We start from the raw sequence: 19,692 nt of genomic DNA on the forward strand, positions 1-19,692 counted from the left end.
TTTCATCTTTGGGGTGACCTCTCCAGTGCTGACCAGAAGTCTTTGTGTGTGTGTGTGTGAGTGTGTATTTTAGCAGGGCATGGAGGGGGTGACTTTGAGATTGACGGTGCCCAAATTCTGAGGTCTCTGCCAACTTAGAGCAGTCCTAGTATATGGAGCCCCACTGGAACAGGAGGGTTTCCAGCAGAATAGTCTCACGACTCTAGGATCATAAGAGAGCTCCAGCTTTTGTTCTCCTCCTGTCCCTTCTGGAGAGATGAGACTGGCCCTCAGCCTCCACCATCCTGGCTGGCTTCTTTCCTGATGTTGCTGCATTTTCTCTTCTGCTCATCTAACTTCTCCCATAACGTGGCCCTCATAGGTAGAGTTGTTTTGCTCTGTTTGACCAGAGGGTGGCTATCCTGTGCACGTGCATCATGTCCTCCTCATTTGAAACAGCCTCAGACCCTGCCCTGTCACTGTGGCTGAGTCTCTCTGGGCTGAGATTTGCTGCCCTAGTGTCAGAGTGTCATAGACTCATGTCACATTTACCCTGCGTCTAGGTTTTGTTTTATTTTCTGCAAACCTGAAAAGTGGATATCTTTACACAGACAGAGAAGCCCAACCAAGGATATAGATATACTGGTATCCAGATGTCTGACCCCTAGTTTTCCCCAGAGTTTAGGCATATATGGGAGACACTTTCACATGGTCGAAAGGATGCCAGCTTTTTTGGGCAGACATACTTGGTGTGGATTTAGGAACCTAATCCGAGCAGGGTAGCCGGCACAAACAAAGGTACGGAGATGTGAGAGACCACAGTGAACCCAGAAAACCACACGTGCTTCTAGAAGGTTCCCTAGGGCCGGGTCACAGAGGGTTTTCAGAAGCTTGGACTTGGCCCATTGGATAAACATTCCAAGTGTCTTCCTTGTACCCTGATGCCCTTGCAAAAACAAACCAACTAAACAGTTCTGTGGTTGACATCTTTTGAGAAAGGCTAGACTTCATTGGTAAAAGTGACAGCCCCAGGACATAATAGTACATTAAAGGCCCTGAGAGTCCTGCAGTAGTAAAACCTGTTTAATTGATTCTTTTTCTAATTTACTGGATCACGGGATCCTTTGTGCTTGCTAGTCCCCTGCAGTGCAGTGGGGACATAATAGATCCTGGAGCTGGGGGGAGGAACATTGAAGGGAATGCGAACGAGACCAGGGCCCTCTTCCTTCCATCTTTGACCGTTTACCTTCAGGAGCCAGCTTGGCCCTTTGAGAACTGCCTCACCCCCTTGGCCTCTGCTTGCAGCTCTGGTGGACATTTCTGGGTCTCCTCCTGACAGCAGCCCCCCATGTCTGCGGCGGGTCCCATGCTTTCCTGCACCCTACCCCAGGGTCTTCTCTGAAACTGAGAGAGGTCACTGGGCAGTGCAGCTCAGAAGTGTGGGCATGTTGATGACGCCCTCAGCCAGCAGGGGGCGGGAGCCTGTGGACAGAGACCCCAGCTCCCATCTTTCAGAGGGATGATGGTGGGAGGTGTTCTGCCTACAGCTCTGAGGTTCCAGCAGCAGCAGCAGCCCCCACAAGACCTCTGCCCTGGCCTTTCCCCTGCCTCCCTCTCCCCTCCCTTCTGCTTCCCGAGTTCACCTCCCTTTCAGTCACCCGCAGCCAGGACCCTCTCAAAGCTTGCTTGCAGGGGAAAGTGAAAGTGAAGTCTCTCAGTTGTGTCGGACTCTTTGTGACCCCATGGACTATAGTCCGCCAGTGTCCTCTGTCCATGGGCTTTTTCCAGGCAAGAATATTGGAGTGGGTTGCCATGCCCTGCTCCAGGGGATCTTCCCGACCCAGGGATCGAACCCCAGTCTCCCGCATTGCAGGCAGATGCCTTACCGTCTAAGCCACCAGGGAAAGGGGAAACCCACAGTTAAACAGCATCTGAGCTTCAGACCACCTCTCCACCACCTGGGCAGCCCCAATCCCCTCTCAGCCAGAGAGGGACCCCCCAAGGACCACCGCTGGAGGGTCTTGGAGCATCACTTCCCTGGGATTGGAGTGAGCGCTGGCGTCCTGCATCCAATCCCAACTCGGCCACATCTGGCTGCAGGGCCCTGGAAAGGAGTTCACACTCAGAGCTCCTGTTTCCTCACTCATTGCAGAAGAACACGTATCCCACGGGTATCACGATTTAACACGGCACCTGCCCGTCTGTGGCCAACAGTGCAGTGACGGCTCCCACGCTCTGGCCTGACCTCCTTCCCCCCTCTTCCCTGCCACCCTCCACCCTCTTTCCAGACATCTTTGTGCTGATCGCGTCCGTGCCTGTGGTTGCCGTGGGAAACCAGGGCAACGTCCTGGCCACGTCCCTGCGGAGCCTGCGCTTCCTGCAGATCCTTCGGATGCTGCGAATGGACCGGAGGGGCGGCACCTGGAAGCTCCTGGGCTCGGCCATCTGCGCCCACAGCAAAGTAAGTGCCGCCGAGAAGCCGCTGGACCACCGCGCTTGCTTCCTTCCTACCCCCATCCGGTCCACGGCATCCCCTCCCAGACGGTGTCCCCGGGGGGTCCTGCCACCACTGATGGTGGTGGGAAGGAGGAACGTAGACACAGGTAGACCAGATTCAAACAACACTGGCCACTTCACTCAACCCTCTTTGACCGAAGTTTTCCTCTTTCCAAACACAGGGATGATAATGCCGGGGCCCCTAATGCAAAGCAGTGTGGGGTGGAAGGAAGTCACCCAGGCGGGTTGGAATCCAGACTCTATTGGTGTGACTCTGGAGACTTCCTGTAACCCCTCTAGGCTTCCCTGGTAGCTCAGATGGTAAAGAATCTGCCTGCACTTCAGGAGATCCTGGTTCAATTCCTGGGTCAGGAAGATCCCCTGGAGAAGGAAAATGGCAACCCACTCCAGTATTCGTGCCTGGAGAATCCCCTGGACAGAGGAGCCTGGCGGGCTGCAGTCCATGGGGTCGCAGAGAGTCGGACATGACTGAGCCATGACACACACTGTAACCACTCTGGGTCTTCTCTCCTGTGTTTATAAAACAGAAATGATATGCACTCACCTCGTAGGGTGAAAAGACTTAGAATACACTCAGTTCATAGATATGGTGGCTCAGCTGCTGTTGTTATTATGTAGTCAGAAGCACAGTGCCTGGACTTGGTATTTGATACAGATTAGCTCACCCCAGGATCAGCACTGTTTTTATCTCAGTTCAGGGATAAGGAAGCAGATACGGAAAGAGAAAGTGAGCCGCCCAGGCTGTCTGGCTTCAGAGCCTGTGTTCAGTGGCTTGCTAGTGGTAGCTCTTGCCTCTACAAGGCAGATGAGAAGCTAAGACCAAGAGGCCAGTGTATCTGGAGCTGCCATGCTCTGCATTTCTCTCCTATGGTTAGCCCAAACCTTTGGTACCACTTTCTTTTAACATCCCTGCCTTGGCTGGACCCTGGAGAAATGAAGGAAAACCTTTGAGTGGCAGGAAAAAAACACAACACACTCAGAAGCCAGTTCGGGAGAGATCAGAGCAAAGGGCTCCTGAGATGTGTGTTCCTTAGAGCAGCAGTCTCCAGCTTTTTTGGCACCAGGGACCAGTTTTGTGGAAGACCATTTTTCTATGGACCGGGAGTGGGGGTGGTTTGGGGAGGATTCAAGTGCATTACCATTTAGCCTGTGCTTTATTTCTATTATTATTAAATCATCAGCTCCACCTCAGATCATCAGGCATTAGATCCTGGAGCTTGGGGACCCCTGCTTTAGGGGATAAAGTGAAAGCTGCCTTCACTGAGAAGAGAGCATCTTCTTGTGCCAATCTTGGTGGGTACAGTGTACACGGTTGGCACCTGGAGCAGACCCCCGTTCCTGGGAGGATGTGCTCAGCCCTTTAACTGCTCTGAGAGTTGGCTGCCAATGTTCCCAGCTGTCCCTTCCCTGGAAAAGCACAGGAGAGCTGCCCAGCCCAGGAGCTTATATTGTTCTCAGCTTCCGCCTCCCCCATCAGGGTGGCCCACAGCCAGTGACTCACTGACACCAGGATCCAGCCCTGTGGGGCTGCTCATGCTGCAGAGCTTCCCATGGAATCAGGCTGAGGGAGGCTCCAGCACGGAGCACACCCTCGCTGAGCTCTTTCTTCTGCCTTGTCCGGCTTCTCTCATTCCCTCTGTTCCAAGACCCTCCCTCAATCATCATGCTTGTTGTTTAGTCACTCACTCATGTCTGACTCTTTTGTGACCTCTTTGACTTTAGCCTGCCAGACTCCTCTGTCCATGGGATTCTCCAGACAAGAACACTGGAGTGGGTTGCCATTTCCTTCTCCAAGGAATCTTCCTAACCCAGGGATCGAACCTGCATCTCCTGGCAGGTGGATTCTTTACCATCTGAGCCACCAGGGCAGCCCTCACATGCTCCTAAATCTCCATCTCAAACTTTGCTTCTGGGGAACTACACCAAAAGCAGGGAGCCCGGGCCGAGTTGCCATTGAGGAGCTCAGAGTTTTCCTTATAAATCTTAACATTATCTGCCACCCAACCTGGGCAAGCCCAGAATGCCCCTGCAAAGCTCCTGGATTCCTCCCGTTCAGGTACACACCCAGATATGTCAGCATCTCATAGTAGAATGAATAGAAGCTTAAGAGTCAGACAGCAGCTCAGTGCAAATTGCAGCTCTGCCACCTTCGAGCCGTAAGACTTTAAGAATGCTGCTCTCTTTTCATGAGAGCTTCCTCAGTGGTTAAAATGTGAATACTTCCGGCTGCTCACATGAGCCAAGGTACGTGTCAGTACCTGGCGAATAATTAGTGCTCATTAGCAGTAGCATGTATTATTCCAAACAGTACAAACAAATAACAGAAAGAAAATGAAATACTAATTTAAAACACTTAGAGTCTCACATCTGAAAACGCAGTTTCTTCCCATACATGTTTTATTCCCTGTCTGCTCCACTTCTGGCCACAGGCTCAGGGAGACAGGGCTTTTTTTTTTTTTTTTTTGAGAGAGAGTTCTTTCTTTCTTTCTTTCTTTTTCTCTTTTTTTTTCTTTCTTTCTTTCTTCACCTGAACTATTTTATTATTTTATTGTTATTATTACTATTTGGCCATGCCGCGTGGTGTATGGGACCCTAGTTCCCCAACCAGGGATCCAACACACGCCCCCGGCATTGGAAGCATGGAATCTCAATCAGTAGACCACCAGGGAAGTCCCTATTTTATCTGTTATCAGAGGACGTGTTAGCAACACCTAAGCTGGTGTCCATGCAGCTGAACTGATTCACGGCTCTGGTGGAACTCAGGACTGAAAATGGCTGGGTAAGGCCCTCGTCCTGTGTTCCTTCAGATTAGAATATACGACAGTTGGATGTTTGCCATGAATACCTGAGAACAGATGGTCCACGCTGCCGGACCCCACACCTGCAGCTTAGCAGGCGGAATCAGGACAGAATCACAGGTCTGCAGCCGGAGACCAAAGGCAGACGGAGCAACTGCTTGGCCAGCTCCGTGCCCCATCTTTCCCCCAGCAGTCCCGGCTGGACGAGCCCTCAGCCTTTCACTGTCCCTGAGCTCCAGCGTGGCTGCAGGCCTGGCCTTCACTTCCAGAGCAGGCAGTGTATTCAGAAAGTATAAGCGCTTACCTGGATTTGAGTCCAGCATTTACTAACTGCAGGAGCTTAGACCTGTTCCTTCTCTGAACCTGGTGAACAAACACCACTTCATTTCTTCATTCATTCATTCAAAAAAAAAGTGTTCTCTGGGCCAAGTTCCATGCTGGACACTCCTGGAAACTCAGAGATGAAGAGTGAGAGCCCCACAGGGTAGGACTTTAATGCTCTTACTAAAGTTGGGATCGGCCAGACTCTGCTTCCAGAACAAATAAGCCCTGGAGTCTCTGTTCAGTTCAGTTCAGTTGCTCAGTCGTGTCCGACTCTTTGCGACCCCATGAATCGCAGCACGCCAGGCCTCCCTGTCCATCACCAACTCCCGGAGTTCACTCAAACTCAGGTCCATAGAGATGCCATCCAGCCATCTCATCCTCTGTCGTCCCCTTCTCCTCCTGCTCCCAATCTTTCCCAGCATCAGGGTCTTTTCCAATGAGTCAACTCTTCGCATGAGGTGGCCAAAGTATTGGAGTTTCAGCTTTGGCACCAGTCCTTCCAATGAACACCCAGGACTGATCTCCTTTAGAATGGACTGGTTGGATCTCCTTGCAGTCCAAAGGACTCTCAAGAGTCTTCATGCCTTAACACAAAAATGTGGGCGTCTTCTCCTGCACACTGTGTCTGATGTGGGTCGAGTGGCCCTGGCTTGTCTTGGAAATGAGCCTTGAGTCACTGAGGCAAGGGAAGGGGGCCTGCGAGCATCCTCTAGAATGGACCTAACACAGGAAGTAGTTCCCATCATTTCCACGGGCTGGACCTCAGACCCTCGGCGCCACTTGACTGCTGGGGGGCTCAGGTGTGTACAGGAGCCTGTGGACGTCGGGGGGCAGCCACTGCCACGGAGCGGTTGGCGAACATTGCATCAAGTCAGAATTACCTTGAGTGGCCTTTGAGGGACTGCAAGGCACAGTGGGGACTCATTTCCCTCCCCAGTGACCACTGTGCCAGCTCTTCATCCCACACAGCCGGGACTTCCATACGCACACGGACAGCTGTTTCTCTGGTTCAGCATTTGGAGGTGGAGAGTATGAAAGAATGTAGTCACGCTGGAATCACACTCAACAGGGTGAAAGCTTCGTGACTAGGGAAGGACCATCCACTTCGTCCTTTCCTTCTCAAACCCCGATGGAGTGGACACTCACAGAGGGGAAGGGCTGCTGGATTGCCTGCAGCATCTCAACCAACCTCTGTCTGCTGTGAACTCACACGAGGGCACCAGGCACCTGATGCTGTGGCAAAGGTCAGACCTATAAGCGAATGAGCATAATAGAGACCTAACATCTGTTTAGAAAATGGTGAAGACGTAGAAGGGGAAAAAAAGCTGGAAATGAAAGCTCGCTCTAGTTGGGGGAGCAAACATCCAGAAAGCTCTCATAATGGAGATGACACGAGTCTTAGGTGCCCCAGTGCTCTCGGGTTGGGCCCCCGGGGAGGGGCCCGGAGGACAGAGGACCAGTGTGAGCAAAGGCTCAGAGAGATACGATGGACCCAGGAGGCCCGCTGATTGGCCACGGACGGTCGGACAGATGAACTCTGTCCATGTGAACGGCTTCATTCTCCGTGATGACTTAGCAGGAACGTCAGGCCTAATCTCCAGACTGTGTTTGCCCATGACCTTGACTTTCATCTGTCCAACCTACCAGGGTAACCCTTGGAGGTGGAATAGAATGAGAAGGATAGGAAGCACCTCAGGGATCATCATGGTCAGGGTGTTTGAAACTTCAGTGGTTTGCCCATCTTTGTCATGTCTCTGTCCCACCCTTACCATTACCACTCTTAACATTTTTTCTTTACATCAGCTCTGTCTTGTTTTCGAGGATACCCCAGTCTATCATGCGATCATACCCACGAAATAATGGTTTTATGTTCAATTTATGCTAACATGGTTTAAATCGGTATGTGATTCAGTTCAGTTCAGTTCAGTCGCTCAGTCGTGTCCGACTCTTTGCAACCCCATGAATCCCAGCACGCCAGGCCTCCCTGTCCATCACCAACTCCCGGAGTTCACTCAAACTCAGGTCCATCGAGTCGGTGATGCCATCCAGCCATCTCATCCTCTGTCGTCCCCTTCTCCTCCTGCTCCCAATCTTTCCCAGCATCAGGGTCTTTTCCAATGAGTCAACTCTTCGCATGAGGTGGCCAAAGTACTGGAGTTTCAGCTTTAGCATCATTCCTTCCAAAGAAATCCCAGAGCTGATCTCCTTCAGCATGGACTGGTTGGATCTCCTTGCAGTCCAAGGGACTCTCAAGAGTCTTCTCCAACACCACAGTTCAAAAGCATCAATTCTTCGGTTACTTCTTATAAAAAAATGCCTATCTGTATTTGAAGCATCTGTGGCACTTTTTGAAACTCTGTGGTTCAGTCCCTTCATTTTAAAAATGAAAAAACTGAGGCTGGGGAGGAGAGGTCATCTGCCCAGAGTCACACAGTCAGTTAGTGGCTGGGCTGGGCCCCCATCCACACCTCTGTCCCCTCTGCCAGGATAATTCCCCCTCGCTGTCTGCCACTTTCCAAGTGGAAAGAGCTTTCTCGTTGTTCTGCCCAATCCTGCATAGAATAGGGTCTCCTGAGTCCCGAGCCTTGTCTCCGAGGGAGCGACCCATCCCTCCTGCCTTCTTGCCTCCCCATGAAGCCTCTTGAGCTGTGATTAAGTGACCATAGAGCTCTCCCTCTCCTTCTAGAGCCATCCCCTCATTTTGTTAATGATGAAAACAATGACCCCCATTTTCCAGTGATGGGAGGTGAGGATCAGAGAAGGTGAGTAACTGGCCCATGTCCCAGAGCTGGTAAACCTGCACTCCAGCTCCAGTGTGTCTGCCTGCAACCTCCTCCCAGCCTCCATGCAGTGACCCCTTCCCTGTCCACTGCTTGCTGTCCCAGGAGCTCATCACCGCCTGGTACATCGGGTTCCTGACGCTCATCCTGTCTTCATTTCTCGTCTACCTGGTTGAGAAAGATGTGCCGGAGGTGGATGCCCAAGGAGAAGAGATGAAAGAGGAATTTGAGACCTACGCAGATGCCCTGTGGTGGGGCCTGGTGAGTTACCACCTTGAAGGCTGCCCTGTGGGGGTCAGTTGGAAGGTGGGAAGGGTGTGGAGGGCGTGATGTGAACATGTGGGGTTGGGCAGTTGCATTCTTCAGCACAGGGAAGAGGAGGGCGCCTCCATTTAGGAACCCCCCCGGGAGACTACCCAGCAGGGTGGGCCCTTGGAAGGAGGGCTTTTCCCTAGAAGTCAGGGCTCTGATGAGTCTCATCCCATGGTCACTCAGGGACCTTACCTGTCATTAGCCAGGCTGGGCTGTGCAGACTCAGTGGCAGATGCAGACATGTATACCCAGACCCTCAAGCACACCTAGAGACACATGGCCCCACCCTCATCGGGCATGTGGTATTAAAGCATTGTTTAAGCACTTTACATTTATAAACACATTTTAAGTGCAAATAACTCCTATTATTAGCTCTCTGGTGGTTCAAACAGTAAAGAATCCACCTGCAGTGCAGGAGACCGGGGTTCAATCCCTGGGTTGGGAAGATCCCCTGGAGAAGGGAATGGCTACCCACTCCAGTATTCTTGCCTGGAGAATTCCTTGGACAGAGGAGCCTGGCGGGCTACAGTCTATCGGATGGCAAGGAGTTGGACATGGCTGAGCTACTATAACACTTTCACTTTTTCAAATTCGAGAACCTGAGGCTTGAAGGGGTTGAGTCACTAATTCAAAGCTCTCTGAGCCAAGTTAGTGCTTAACCTGGGATTTGAGCTCAAGCATTTGAGTTCCAGAGGCCACACTCTTAACTACTCCTGTAGCCTGCCTTCTCTGTTCATAAGTAGACGTTTGCTGATAACCTACAAGTGTAAATTCACAGAGGAATATTCAACATACACCTGGACAGACACGGGCCCAGACATTAGACACGCACACCTATATACACAGTACACATAAATACATGCACAAGAGCACATACATTCAGAATCATGGCTATATACAAAGTCATGCATTTGCAAACATACACATGAATATATATGCACATATACATGTTTGCAATTCTTGAAGTACCTGTTGACTGATTGACTATAGGGAAGAAATCCTTAGCTTAGAAACAGATGTGGTCTCAAGGCTCCTATATAAGATTGCTGGTCATTAGCACCGTCTCTCCCACGGGAGTGCTATTCTGTATGGGACAGTGCCGCAGTCAGTACAAAGGCTTATGGGTAAAGCTCGGCTGATACATCACTGACCTCCTCCCCGCTGGGAAGCCCCGTGTCTAAACGCTTCTCTTTTCAGATCACACTGGCCACCATTGGCTACGGAGACAAGACGCCCAAAACGTGGGAAGGCCGTCTGATCGCAGCCACCTTTTCCTTAATCGGCGTCTCCTTTTTTGCCCTGCCAGCCGTGAGTGCTCTTACTGTTCTCCCTCGATGATGGGCAGGATCTGTCACTGCCTGGCCCCAGCTCAGCCATCCAGACTCATCTTCCACCTTCTCGTATCCTGATTTCCAGCCCCATCAACTCAATAGCTGTCCTGTCTCTGCCACAGGCTGTGTGGCTCTCTTTGCCAGGAGTGATCCCCCCAAACACCTACTCCTCTTTCAAGACTCAGTTTCCTTTTAAAAAAAAAATTTATTGAACTATAGTTGATTTACAGTGTTGTGAACATCTGCTGTATAGCGAAGTGACATATCTACATATAGGCATTCTTTATTTAAAAGTTGGGGTATAATTGCTTTATAATGCTGCGTTACTTTCTGCTATACAGCTAAGTGAATTGGCCATATGTTTACATATATCCCCTCCTTCTTGGACCTCCCTCCCATCCCGCCCTTCTAGGTCATCACAGAGCACCAAGCTGAGCTCATATTGTTTTTTAAAGCATTCTTTTCTATTATGGCTTATCGCAGGATATTGGATATAGTTCCCTGTGTTATACAGGGACATGTTGTTTATCCTCCAGATCCAGTTCAATGCTGCCTTCTTTAGGCTGAGTTCAGCACTCCCTCCTCTGGGTATCGCTCTGTAAAAGCATTTCTGAGTCCACCTGGGATTTCAGATTCCAAATCTGCTTCCCCGGGAGAATGTGAGCCCCGTGGGGGTTTGATTATGTCTTTCACCCCATATTCCGTGCACATAGCGAGCCCTTTATATTTGTGAGTTCCCTTCTCTGCCCTGTCATCTTCTAGTTTGTGTAAAAAAATGCATTTCCCTCAAACTCTTGATCCCTGGTAGAATAACTTCCCCAAAGCCCAGTGCCCATCGGCGTCATAACAACAGTAATAATATACAGCATTGTTGAACTTGCTGTGAACTAGATTCACGCCACGTGCTTCCGCTACACTGTCTCATTTAATCTTTGTAAAAACATTTGGAGTTTGGTGTGCATTTCTCCCCATTTTCCAGATGAGGAGACAGGCTTCACTGGGTCAGTTAGGTTTCCATAGTCACAGGGCTATTGGGTTGTAGAGCCAGGCCTGCTCCTTCAAGCGTGGCTCTTAATCACAAAGCTTGCAAAGAACCTTCCGGTGTAACAACCCCTCTTCCTTGCCCTTCATCTCCCATCCTTTTGATACTGAGGCTCTTTGTCCATGGCAGCCCTCCCTTCGTCCATCGCAGCCATCCAGTGTTTTTTCCTAAGCTGTTTGACCTTGGGAAGATGACCTTTCTGACTCTCAGTTTCTTTATCTATAAAAGATAAGGGGCTGTGGGCATGGGACATGGTCTCTCAACTTGAAAGGGGTGTGCCCCCCCACCCCACCCCCCTCACGTGAGAGTTTGACCTAGAAATCAAAACAGATCACAATTCGGAGAAATGCCAGCCAGAGTAAAAGTCTCACGTGACAATTCAGGCAACTGAAATATTTTTTAAATTCCATTAATATTAACTGGGAATCTGTTGCACCTCCTACTCCTTACTAGGCAGTCCCTGTTACGTCATCTCATTTTTTCCTCACATAACTGTGAGGTGGGTGCTGCTATCTGACTTCCCTGTGGAAGAACCTGAGATGCAGCAGAGAAGAGGCTGGCCAGGGCCTCCCTGCTGGGAGTGGCAGAGTCGGGGATTGAACACTGACTTCCAGGCCCCACTTAACCCGGCCCCCACTACCTGGAAAACGAAGAAGGGATCTTTTCTTCTCCCCTTCGCTCGGTGTCATCACTGGGGCCTGAGAGTCGGGGTGGGGCTCCAGGAGAGGCTTGGGGGAGCTGACCTCAGGGCCTGGCCTCTCCCTTCAGGGCATCCTGGGGTCCGGGCTCGCGCTCAAGGTGCAGGAACAGCACCGCCAGAAGCACTTTGAGAAAAGGAGGAAGCCCGCTGCTGAGCTCATCCAGGTCTGTCTGCCTGGGGCTGAACTGGACGGGGCCACGCATCTGGGCATGTGTCTGTGTGTGTCTATGTGTATGTCTGTGTGTGTCTATGTGTATGTGTGTGTGTCTGTCTATGTCTATGTCTGTGTGTATGTGTGTGCATGTGTCTGTGTGTGTGTGTGTGCGTGCACGCACATCCGTATGATTCTAAAGGAGTGGGCATACCGTGATCTGGGATAGACCCAGGACCAAGCCTGCTTGCCACAACTCTGGGTGTTGCTATGGTTTATCTCTATGACTAGTCACTCTGTGTGTCCTGAAAGTGACCATCCCATCACTCTCCCATCCAAGTTCTAAGCCAGTCAAAGACTAGACACAGGACTTAGACAGGCGCCCGCCCACCAGCTGCTTCACCCCTGACGGGTGAATTTGGCCTGGACTTGGGTCCACACTAGCTTTTCTCCCCTTCTATTCTCACCAGTCTTGAACGGGGAACCCACAAGGAAGAGTCAGCCTAGAGCACAGGTGCATGGCCAACCCGCTGCAAGGAGATGTGGGCCCTTACCTCTGCTCGTGATAGAGAGCTGATAAGTCCAGAGAGGGAGAGATGCCCGCGTGTGCACAGTGCCGACCAGCTCACCATTTACCCCCACCCAGCAGACGGCCAGCGTGCGGGTGCAGTCTCCTGGGCTGAGAGCTGGGACAATAGTGAGAGATGACAGGAGGGGCAGGGTGCTCCCTCTTCTCCTTCAGAGAGAGTTCTTGCTTCGTGGTTTTACAGGCTGCTGGGAGCAGAGAGAACAGGAAGGGAGAGTGTTCTGGCTCTGGCTGGCTGCCTGGGACAGACCGTCCGCATGGCCTCCCATGACACTGCCTCCAGTTGTAGTGAGTGTCCCTGCGGGGCTGATGCAGGATGGTGCACGGTGTTATCTTGCAGCTTGTAGTTTCTAAAGCAGTTCTGGTCTCCAAGAGTCTGCCCTGTTATCCTCCCCAGCCCCCAAACCATCACAGTATACAGAAGATCTAGTGCGTTAGAATCAAAACCTCACCTGCCAGACTGTGTTTTGCACCCAGAAGTGGCACAAAAGACTGTTTGTCTTCCCACCTTCTTGAGAAATCTCAAGGAATCATGCAGCAGCAGGAATCCCTGCTCCTTTCAGGGCTCTTAAACCCAGATTCCCCTCTCCACGGTAATTCACTTCTCTACCCTACCTGCTACTACGTCGATTTTCTCCATCTGAGATGATAAGGTCAAGGAGGTTTTTCTTCCCATAGGAGCTACAAAAGGCCAAGAATCTGGCTTCCCTGGGTATGACTTCAGTGCGCACTGAACCCTGAGGTGTCCAGGGCTGACTGTTTCAAAGTTATGGGATTCTGAGTGACCTTCTGGGTGACACCAGCTCATTCCCACCCCTCGTATCTCCTCCCCAGGCTGCCTGGAGGTACTATGCTACCAACCCCAACAGGATTGATCTCGTGGCGACGTGGAGGTTCTATGAATCAGTCGTCTCTTTTCCGTTCTTCAGGCAAGTGGCCACTCAGCTGAACGCTCAGGGCATGACTCACCACCCTCTCCATGGGTCTGTATGTGTGCTTGTGGCCTTCATGGTTCCTGGAAGACATCCTGGAGGGCGGTGGTTCTCAGTCTGGGCCTCATGTTAGACTCATTAGAGCTTAAAATATCCCAATGCCCAGACCATCCCCAGGCTGATTAAATCATAATCCCAAGGGGAGGAGGCAGGTACGGGGGTGCAGCCCAGTATTTTTTGAGGCTCCCCAGATGACCTCAGGATGTTGCCCAGGGTTTCCAGTGTGGAGTGGCTGAAAGAAGGTCCGGTCAATGTTGGAGCAGGGTCAGTGGCTGAGGAAGTGAGGAGTGGGTGCAATGGGCTACCCTGGCCATCCTGGAGGCCAGGATAGTCGTGCCTTTCACCCTCAGACCAGAAAAGGGCGGGGGAAGAAGCATCTGGGGGAGTCCTCTGGGGGCCCAGAGATGTTTTGTATTCTCAGAAGTGAGAAATTAAATGAGAGTCTTCAGGGAAAAAAAATTACATTCCATTTCCAATGGCCAGCACCTATGAAAAGGGAAGGGAAATGAATATTTATGGACATCCAGTATGCTCCTGGAATACAAGTTGACGTTGATTTAATACTCACAGGCACCCTGTGAAATAAGTCAGAGGTTCTCAGATGTTAAGATGGGTTATAATCAGTGGGGGGTGTGGACATGCGGATCCTGCATCCTTCAGCAGTTTTGTGCTGTGTGCTTAGTCGCATCAGTCATGTCTGACTCTTTGTGATCCCATGGACTGTAGCCCACCAGGCTCCTCTGTCCAAGGGATTTTCCTGGCAAGAATACTAGAGTGGGTTGCCACTTCCTCCTCCAGGGGGTCTCCCCGACCCAGGGATCGAACCCAGGTCTCCTGTGTCTCCCACATTGCAAGCAGATTTTTTTACCGCTGAGCCACCAGGGAAGCCCTCAACAAGTTTTAATGGCATTGGAATAGTTGAAGCCTCTCAAACAGGCATCCCTGGTGATTTTAACACAGGAGCCCTTGGAGACAGGCTGGGTGGTTGGTGTCACCAGGCTCCTTTTGCAAATGAGCCAATTGGACCTTAGAAACTTTGGTCATTTTGGCCAATATCAGCCACATCTAGGTCCTCCAAGCCTGTGGTCACTACTTGGGTTTCTGAAACAGACTGCACCTTGCCAGGTTTTAGATCCTGAGCTCAGAGTTTTAAGTGTGTGAATGGAAGGCTGGACCGCTAGGACCCTTGAGCTGGTAGGAGAAGTAGAGGGACGCTCAGACTCATACCCGGAGTGGGAACCCCCCTGCTCTGCAGCATGTTTCTGCCATACGTCTGGGATCACAGACCATGACATGACCCAATGCTGGACTAGTGACTCCCTCCCACCTCCCTTTACTCTCATTATGGGACTTGTGACCAGTCTCTGAACTCGGCCTCAGTATTCCCTCCACCTCCATCACCAGATTGCGGTGAAGATTTAAGGACACTGAGGACATCGAGGTCTATTGACTCATTTCCCCAGCATAAAACCTTCCAGTGGGTAACCATGACAAAGAGAAGAGGATCCAAAACCTGACCGTGACCCACAGGGCCCCAGAACCTCAGGGCCGTGCTTCCCTCCCCCAGCTGAGGGGCTATGGTGCTGTCCCAAGAGGGTCTAGTGGTACATGGCACCTTCTAGTCCAGGCATTCAGCCTAGCAGTATTTTTGAGCTCCTTGTATATGCTAAGGTTGGGCCAGACCATGAAGGTCACACATGACTCATGAAGGACTCTCACCTTGATCCGGAAAGGGAAGAGAAGCCACTGAAGGCAGAGAATGACATGATCAGATATGTGTTTCAGGAAAAAGACGAGAAGGGATGTGGAGGACAGATTGGACAGGCCCAGGATCAGGAGATCAGCTAACAAATGATTGCAGGATTCAAGGGAAGAGGAAATGAGGGCTTACAGGAAGGTAATAGCAGTAAGAAGAGAGAATGGAGGGAGGACCTGAAAGGGAATAAGCAGAGACAAAGAAATTCAAGGAGTGATGAATTGTAGAGCTAAGGAGATGAGAGAAAACAAGATTCCATAGTGGAATGGTAGAGTTGGGTTTACTTTATCTTCTTACTTGTAATTAGATTTACTTACCCTGAAGATGGGCTTCCCAGGTGGCGCTAGTGGTACAGGACCTGCCTGCCAATGCAGGGGACAGAAAAGAGACAGATTTGATCCCTGGGCTGGGAAGGTCCCTTAAAGAAGGGCATGGCAACCCGCTCCAGTATTCTTGCCAGGAGAATCCCATGGACAGAGGAGCTTGGCAGGCCACAGTCCACGGGGCCACAAAGAGTCAGACACAACTTAGCATGCAGGTATGCGCCCTGAAGATGCTTTCTATGATTCCTTCTGATTCTAGAATTCTATTCTGTGTGTGTATGAATTGGTCAGTCATGTCCAGCTCTTTGCGACTCCATGGACTGTAGCCCACCAGGCTCCTCTGTCCAGGGAATTCTCCAGGCAAGAATACTGGAGTATTCTTGGGTAGTATTCTGGGGTGGGTAGCCATTCCCTTCTCCAGGGGATCTTCCTGACCCAGGGATCGAATTTGAGTCTCCGACATTGCAGGCAGATTCCTATTGTAGCTATAATCATTTCGAGTTTGGGGTAGTATCAAAATTCCTTAGGAGAGCAAGAGTCTTAGAATGGGCCAGTCGCTTCTCCTGAAGAGAACAGATTGACCTTGAACTCCAAAACCAGAGCTTGTGAACCACACTGAACGCTGAATCAAGATGATTTCTGTTTGCTTTGCATCCCGTGGTCTTGGCAATAGGCCCATTCTTTTGGGTTGATTTATTATAAATAAGGCATTGTCCTAGCTGTCAGAGACTCGGAGGAATACTTTGTGCTGTAGACAGCTGCTGTGATATGGGAATGGCTTTTAGACTAGGAGGGAACATTTCTTTCTTTTTTTTCAAGGACAAAAGTATAAAGCCACTAGAGAATTCACTTGGCAACCATTCTGAAACAAGGCAGTCCCTTGAGAAAAGAATGTTCCCCATATTCCAACCCATTTCATAGGTTTCACAGCAAAATAAAAAGTAGCTGATGGTACACTGGTATGTCTTCACCTGCTTCCTAAAGGTTTTTTATTTGATTTATTTTTAAAAAGACTTTATTGAAATAGACTTCATATACTACAAAAGGATTTCACATACCATAAAAGATACCCATTTAAAGTAACAGCTCGGTGGGTTTCAAAACATATTCACAAAGTTGGGTATTGGTCACCACAGTCTAATTCCTGGACATTTTCATTATCCCCCAAAAGAAACCCAGTGCCCTTTAGCAGTCACCCCTGGTTCCCTCTTTTACTGCAGCTCCTGTAACCACTCATTTATTTTCTCACTCTATTCTGCCTATTCTGGATATTTCATATAAAAAATAAAATCTTGGGACTTCTCTGGTGGTCCAGTGGCTAGATTCTGTGCTCCTAATACAGTGGGCCTGAGTTCGATCCCTGGTCAGGGAACTAGAACCCACATGCCATGGCCAAATAAATAAATATAATAAATAAATAAAATGTTATGATTTCTTTTACCTAGCATAATATTTTCAAGTTTCGTCTATGTTGTCTTGTGTATCAGAACTTTATTGCTTTTATGGAATAATATTTCACAATATTGACCCCATTTTATTTATCCATTCATCAGCTGATACACACTTGTGCTCTTTCTACTTTTGGGCTGTAATACCCCCATGAACATTCAAGTACCGGTTTGTGGATATGTGTTTTCAGTTCTGTTGGATGTATACCTAGGAATGGAATAGGTAACTCTATATTGACTTTTTGAGAAGTCGTCAGACTGTTTTCCACGGTGGCTGCGTGATTTTGTGATCCTCCAAAAGATCTTGAAGGATGCAGTTATGTAGCCCATTTCTAAAAGTAGTGTCATATCCATTTCCAGCAAGTGTAGTTCTTTGTTACTTTGCAAGAATATGTGTGTATGTATACACACAAGTACATATTGATATGTGTATGTATATATTTTTATGTTTTGGGCTACCAGTGATGAATGATGGTATGCCTTTTTTGTTTTGTTTTTATGATTACTTAGAATTATATACTCATTACTTTTGAATTTCAAAGAACCTTAGAGACTTTGAAGTCCAACCCCAATTTTGGATAAGAAGAAACAGAAGCCTCCAGCTCAGGAACTTGCTCAAGGTCACACATGATGCTGGGCACAGGAGAGACCAAACCCAGGTCTTCTGATTTGCTGGCCTATGGAGACGGAGGCTTCCCAGGTGGTGCTAGGGGTAAAGAACCCGCCTGCCAGTGCAGGAGACGTAAGAGACTCTGGGTTCAATCTCTGGGTCAAGAAGATCCCCTGGAGGAGGGCATGGCAACCCACTCCAGTATTTTTGCCTGGAGTATCCCATGGACAGAAGAGCCTGGAGGGCTGCAGTCCATAGGGTCGCAAAGAGTCAGACACAACTGAAGCAACTTAGCCCAGATAATGGTAGACCTAGTAGAAATGAAGTGAAGTGAAGTCGCTCAGTCGTGTCTGACTCGTAGCGACCCCATGGACTGCAGCCTACCAAGCTCCTCCGTCCATGGGATTTTCTAGGCAGAAGTACTGGCGTGGGTTGCCATTTCCTTCTCCAGGGGATCTTCCCCATCCAGGGATGAAACCCGGGTCTCCTGCATTGTAGACAGATGCTTTACTGTCTGAGCCACCAGGGAAGTTCCAGTAGAAGTAGGTGGTGGGAGGCTAAGGTACAGGAAGAATCTGGGGAGTAGGAGGGGGGCAGAAAGTAAGTTACACATTCTCATGTACAAGCAGAGAAGTGGGCAGATGTTAAAAAGCGGATGTTGTTTACCGTCAACAATAACGAAAAAATCCATGCACACTTATCAGTTCCCTAAAAGTGATATCAATAACAGAATTGTCTGTAGCTGCACTGCCCTACATGGTAACTACTTATCACAGGTGGCTGTCTAGTATCTATGGCTAGTGCAACCAAGAAACAGAATTTTTCATCTTCTTTCATTTTAATTTCAATGACCATCTGTGATTAGTGTCTGTCGTTGCAGCTCTGGAATCATTAGATAGACAAAAATGGAGATGAAACAAAGGCCCAAGAAACAGAAGTTGCCTGACCAAAAAGACTCAGTTAATTTACTGTATAAACAGAACTTGTTTTTTTATGAGCAGGGTCAAGATTATTGGAGTTCTTAGAAATGGAGAAGAAGGACAATATGCAGTACTCTTTCTCTAGGGCTGAATAACGTTAGACCCGTTTTCATAAGTGCTGTGTGCACGTGTGCACATGCTAAGTCGCTTCAGTCGTGTCCAATTCTTTGAGACCCCATGGACCGTAGCCCGCCAGGCTTCTCTGCCCATGGAATTCTCCAGGCAAGGTACTGGAGTGTGTTGCCATGCCCTCCTCCAGGGGATCTTCCCAACCCAGGAATTGGTCTCTTAGGTCTCCTTCATTGGAGGCAGGTGCTTTACCACTAGCACCACCTGGGAAGCCCTTTGTATGTACTATCTCATTTAATCCTTGGTTCCCTGATCTGTCCCCACCACCTAACAGGTCACCTAAACCCAGCACAAGGTGTGGCACAGAGTAGGTGCTCAGGAACCATTTTTGGATGAATAAATCAGTAGTCCCCATCCTTTTGGGCACCAGGGACAGGTTACGTGGAAGACAATTTTTCCCCAGACTGGGTGGTGGGGTGGGGGTGGTTTCAGAATGATTTAAGCACATTATAGTTTTCACGCACTTTATTTTTAATCTAATGCCACCACTCATTTGACAGGAGGTACCAGTCCGTGGGCCCGAGGATGGGGAACTCTGGAATAAATGAATGAATGGCTGAGAGGGATCTTGGAATTCAGAACCAGGCCCGTTAGGTTGCAGGAGGGGTCTAGGGTCTGCCTGGGGAACCCCAACTCATTCATGGGTCCCCCTCTATATGTGCCATTTTGCCTTGCTCCTGCATCTTCAGCAAAGGAAGCTTGCAAACAGATTTTGGGGAGAGGAGAAGCAGTTGCATGTAATTTATGCTTTATTTTTTTCTCCTCATAGGAAAGAACAGCTGGATCCAGCAGCCAGGTACGTTTGTGATCATGAATCCTCTTCTTCCCATCACTGTGTCGGGACAGAGGGTCCAGTTGTGTATGGCCTGGGGCCCCTGGGCAGTTGTGCTGGTCATGAGATAGAGTTCTGGGGTTCGCTGCAGTTGCTGGACAC

General features: G+C 49.7%; 1 protein-coding gene across 1 annotated transcript in view; it reads left to right on the forward strand.

Annotated features, from left to right (window-relative positions):
- The window catches only part of KCNQ3 (potassium voltage-gated channel subfamily Q member 3), a 300,058-nt gene that overhangs the window by 251,430 nt on the left and 28,936 nt on the right, over positions 1-19,692 (forward strand). Inside the window, exons 4-9 of the mRNA XM_061438572.1 lie at positions 2,268-2,440; positions 8,504-8,659; positions 9,908-10,018; positions 11,852-11,947; positions 13,355-13,449; positions 19,528-19,554. Of these exons, the coding sequence (XP_061294556.1) occupies positions 2,268-2,440; positions 8,504-8,659; positions 9,908-10,018; positions 11,852-11,947; positions 13,355-13,449; positions 19,528-19,554 (658 nt within the window). The remainder of the gene's footprint in view (positions 1-2,267; positions 2,441-8,503; positions 8,660-9,907; positions 10,019-11,851; positions 11,948-13,354; positions 13,450-19,527; positions 19,555-19,692) is intronic.

The sequence above is a fragment of the Bos javanicus genome, chromosome 14, assembly GCF_032452875.1.
Source record: "Bos javanicus breed banteng chromosome 14, ARS-OSU_banteng_1.0, whole genome shotgun sequence".
In the NCBI taxonomy this organism is placed as follows: Eukaryota; Metazoa; Chordata; class Mammalia; order Artiodactyla; family Bovidae; genus Bos; species Bos javanicus.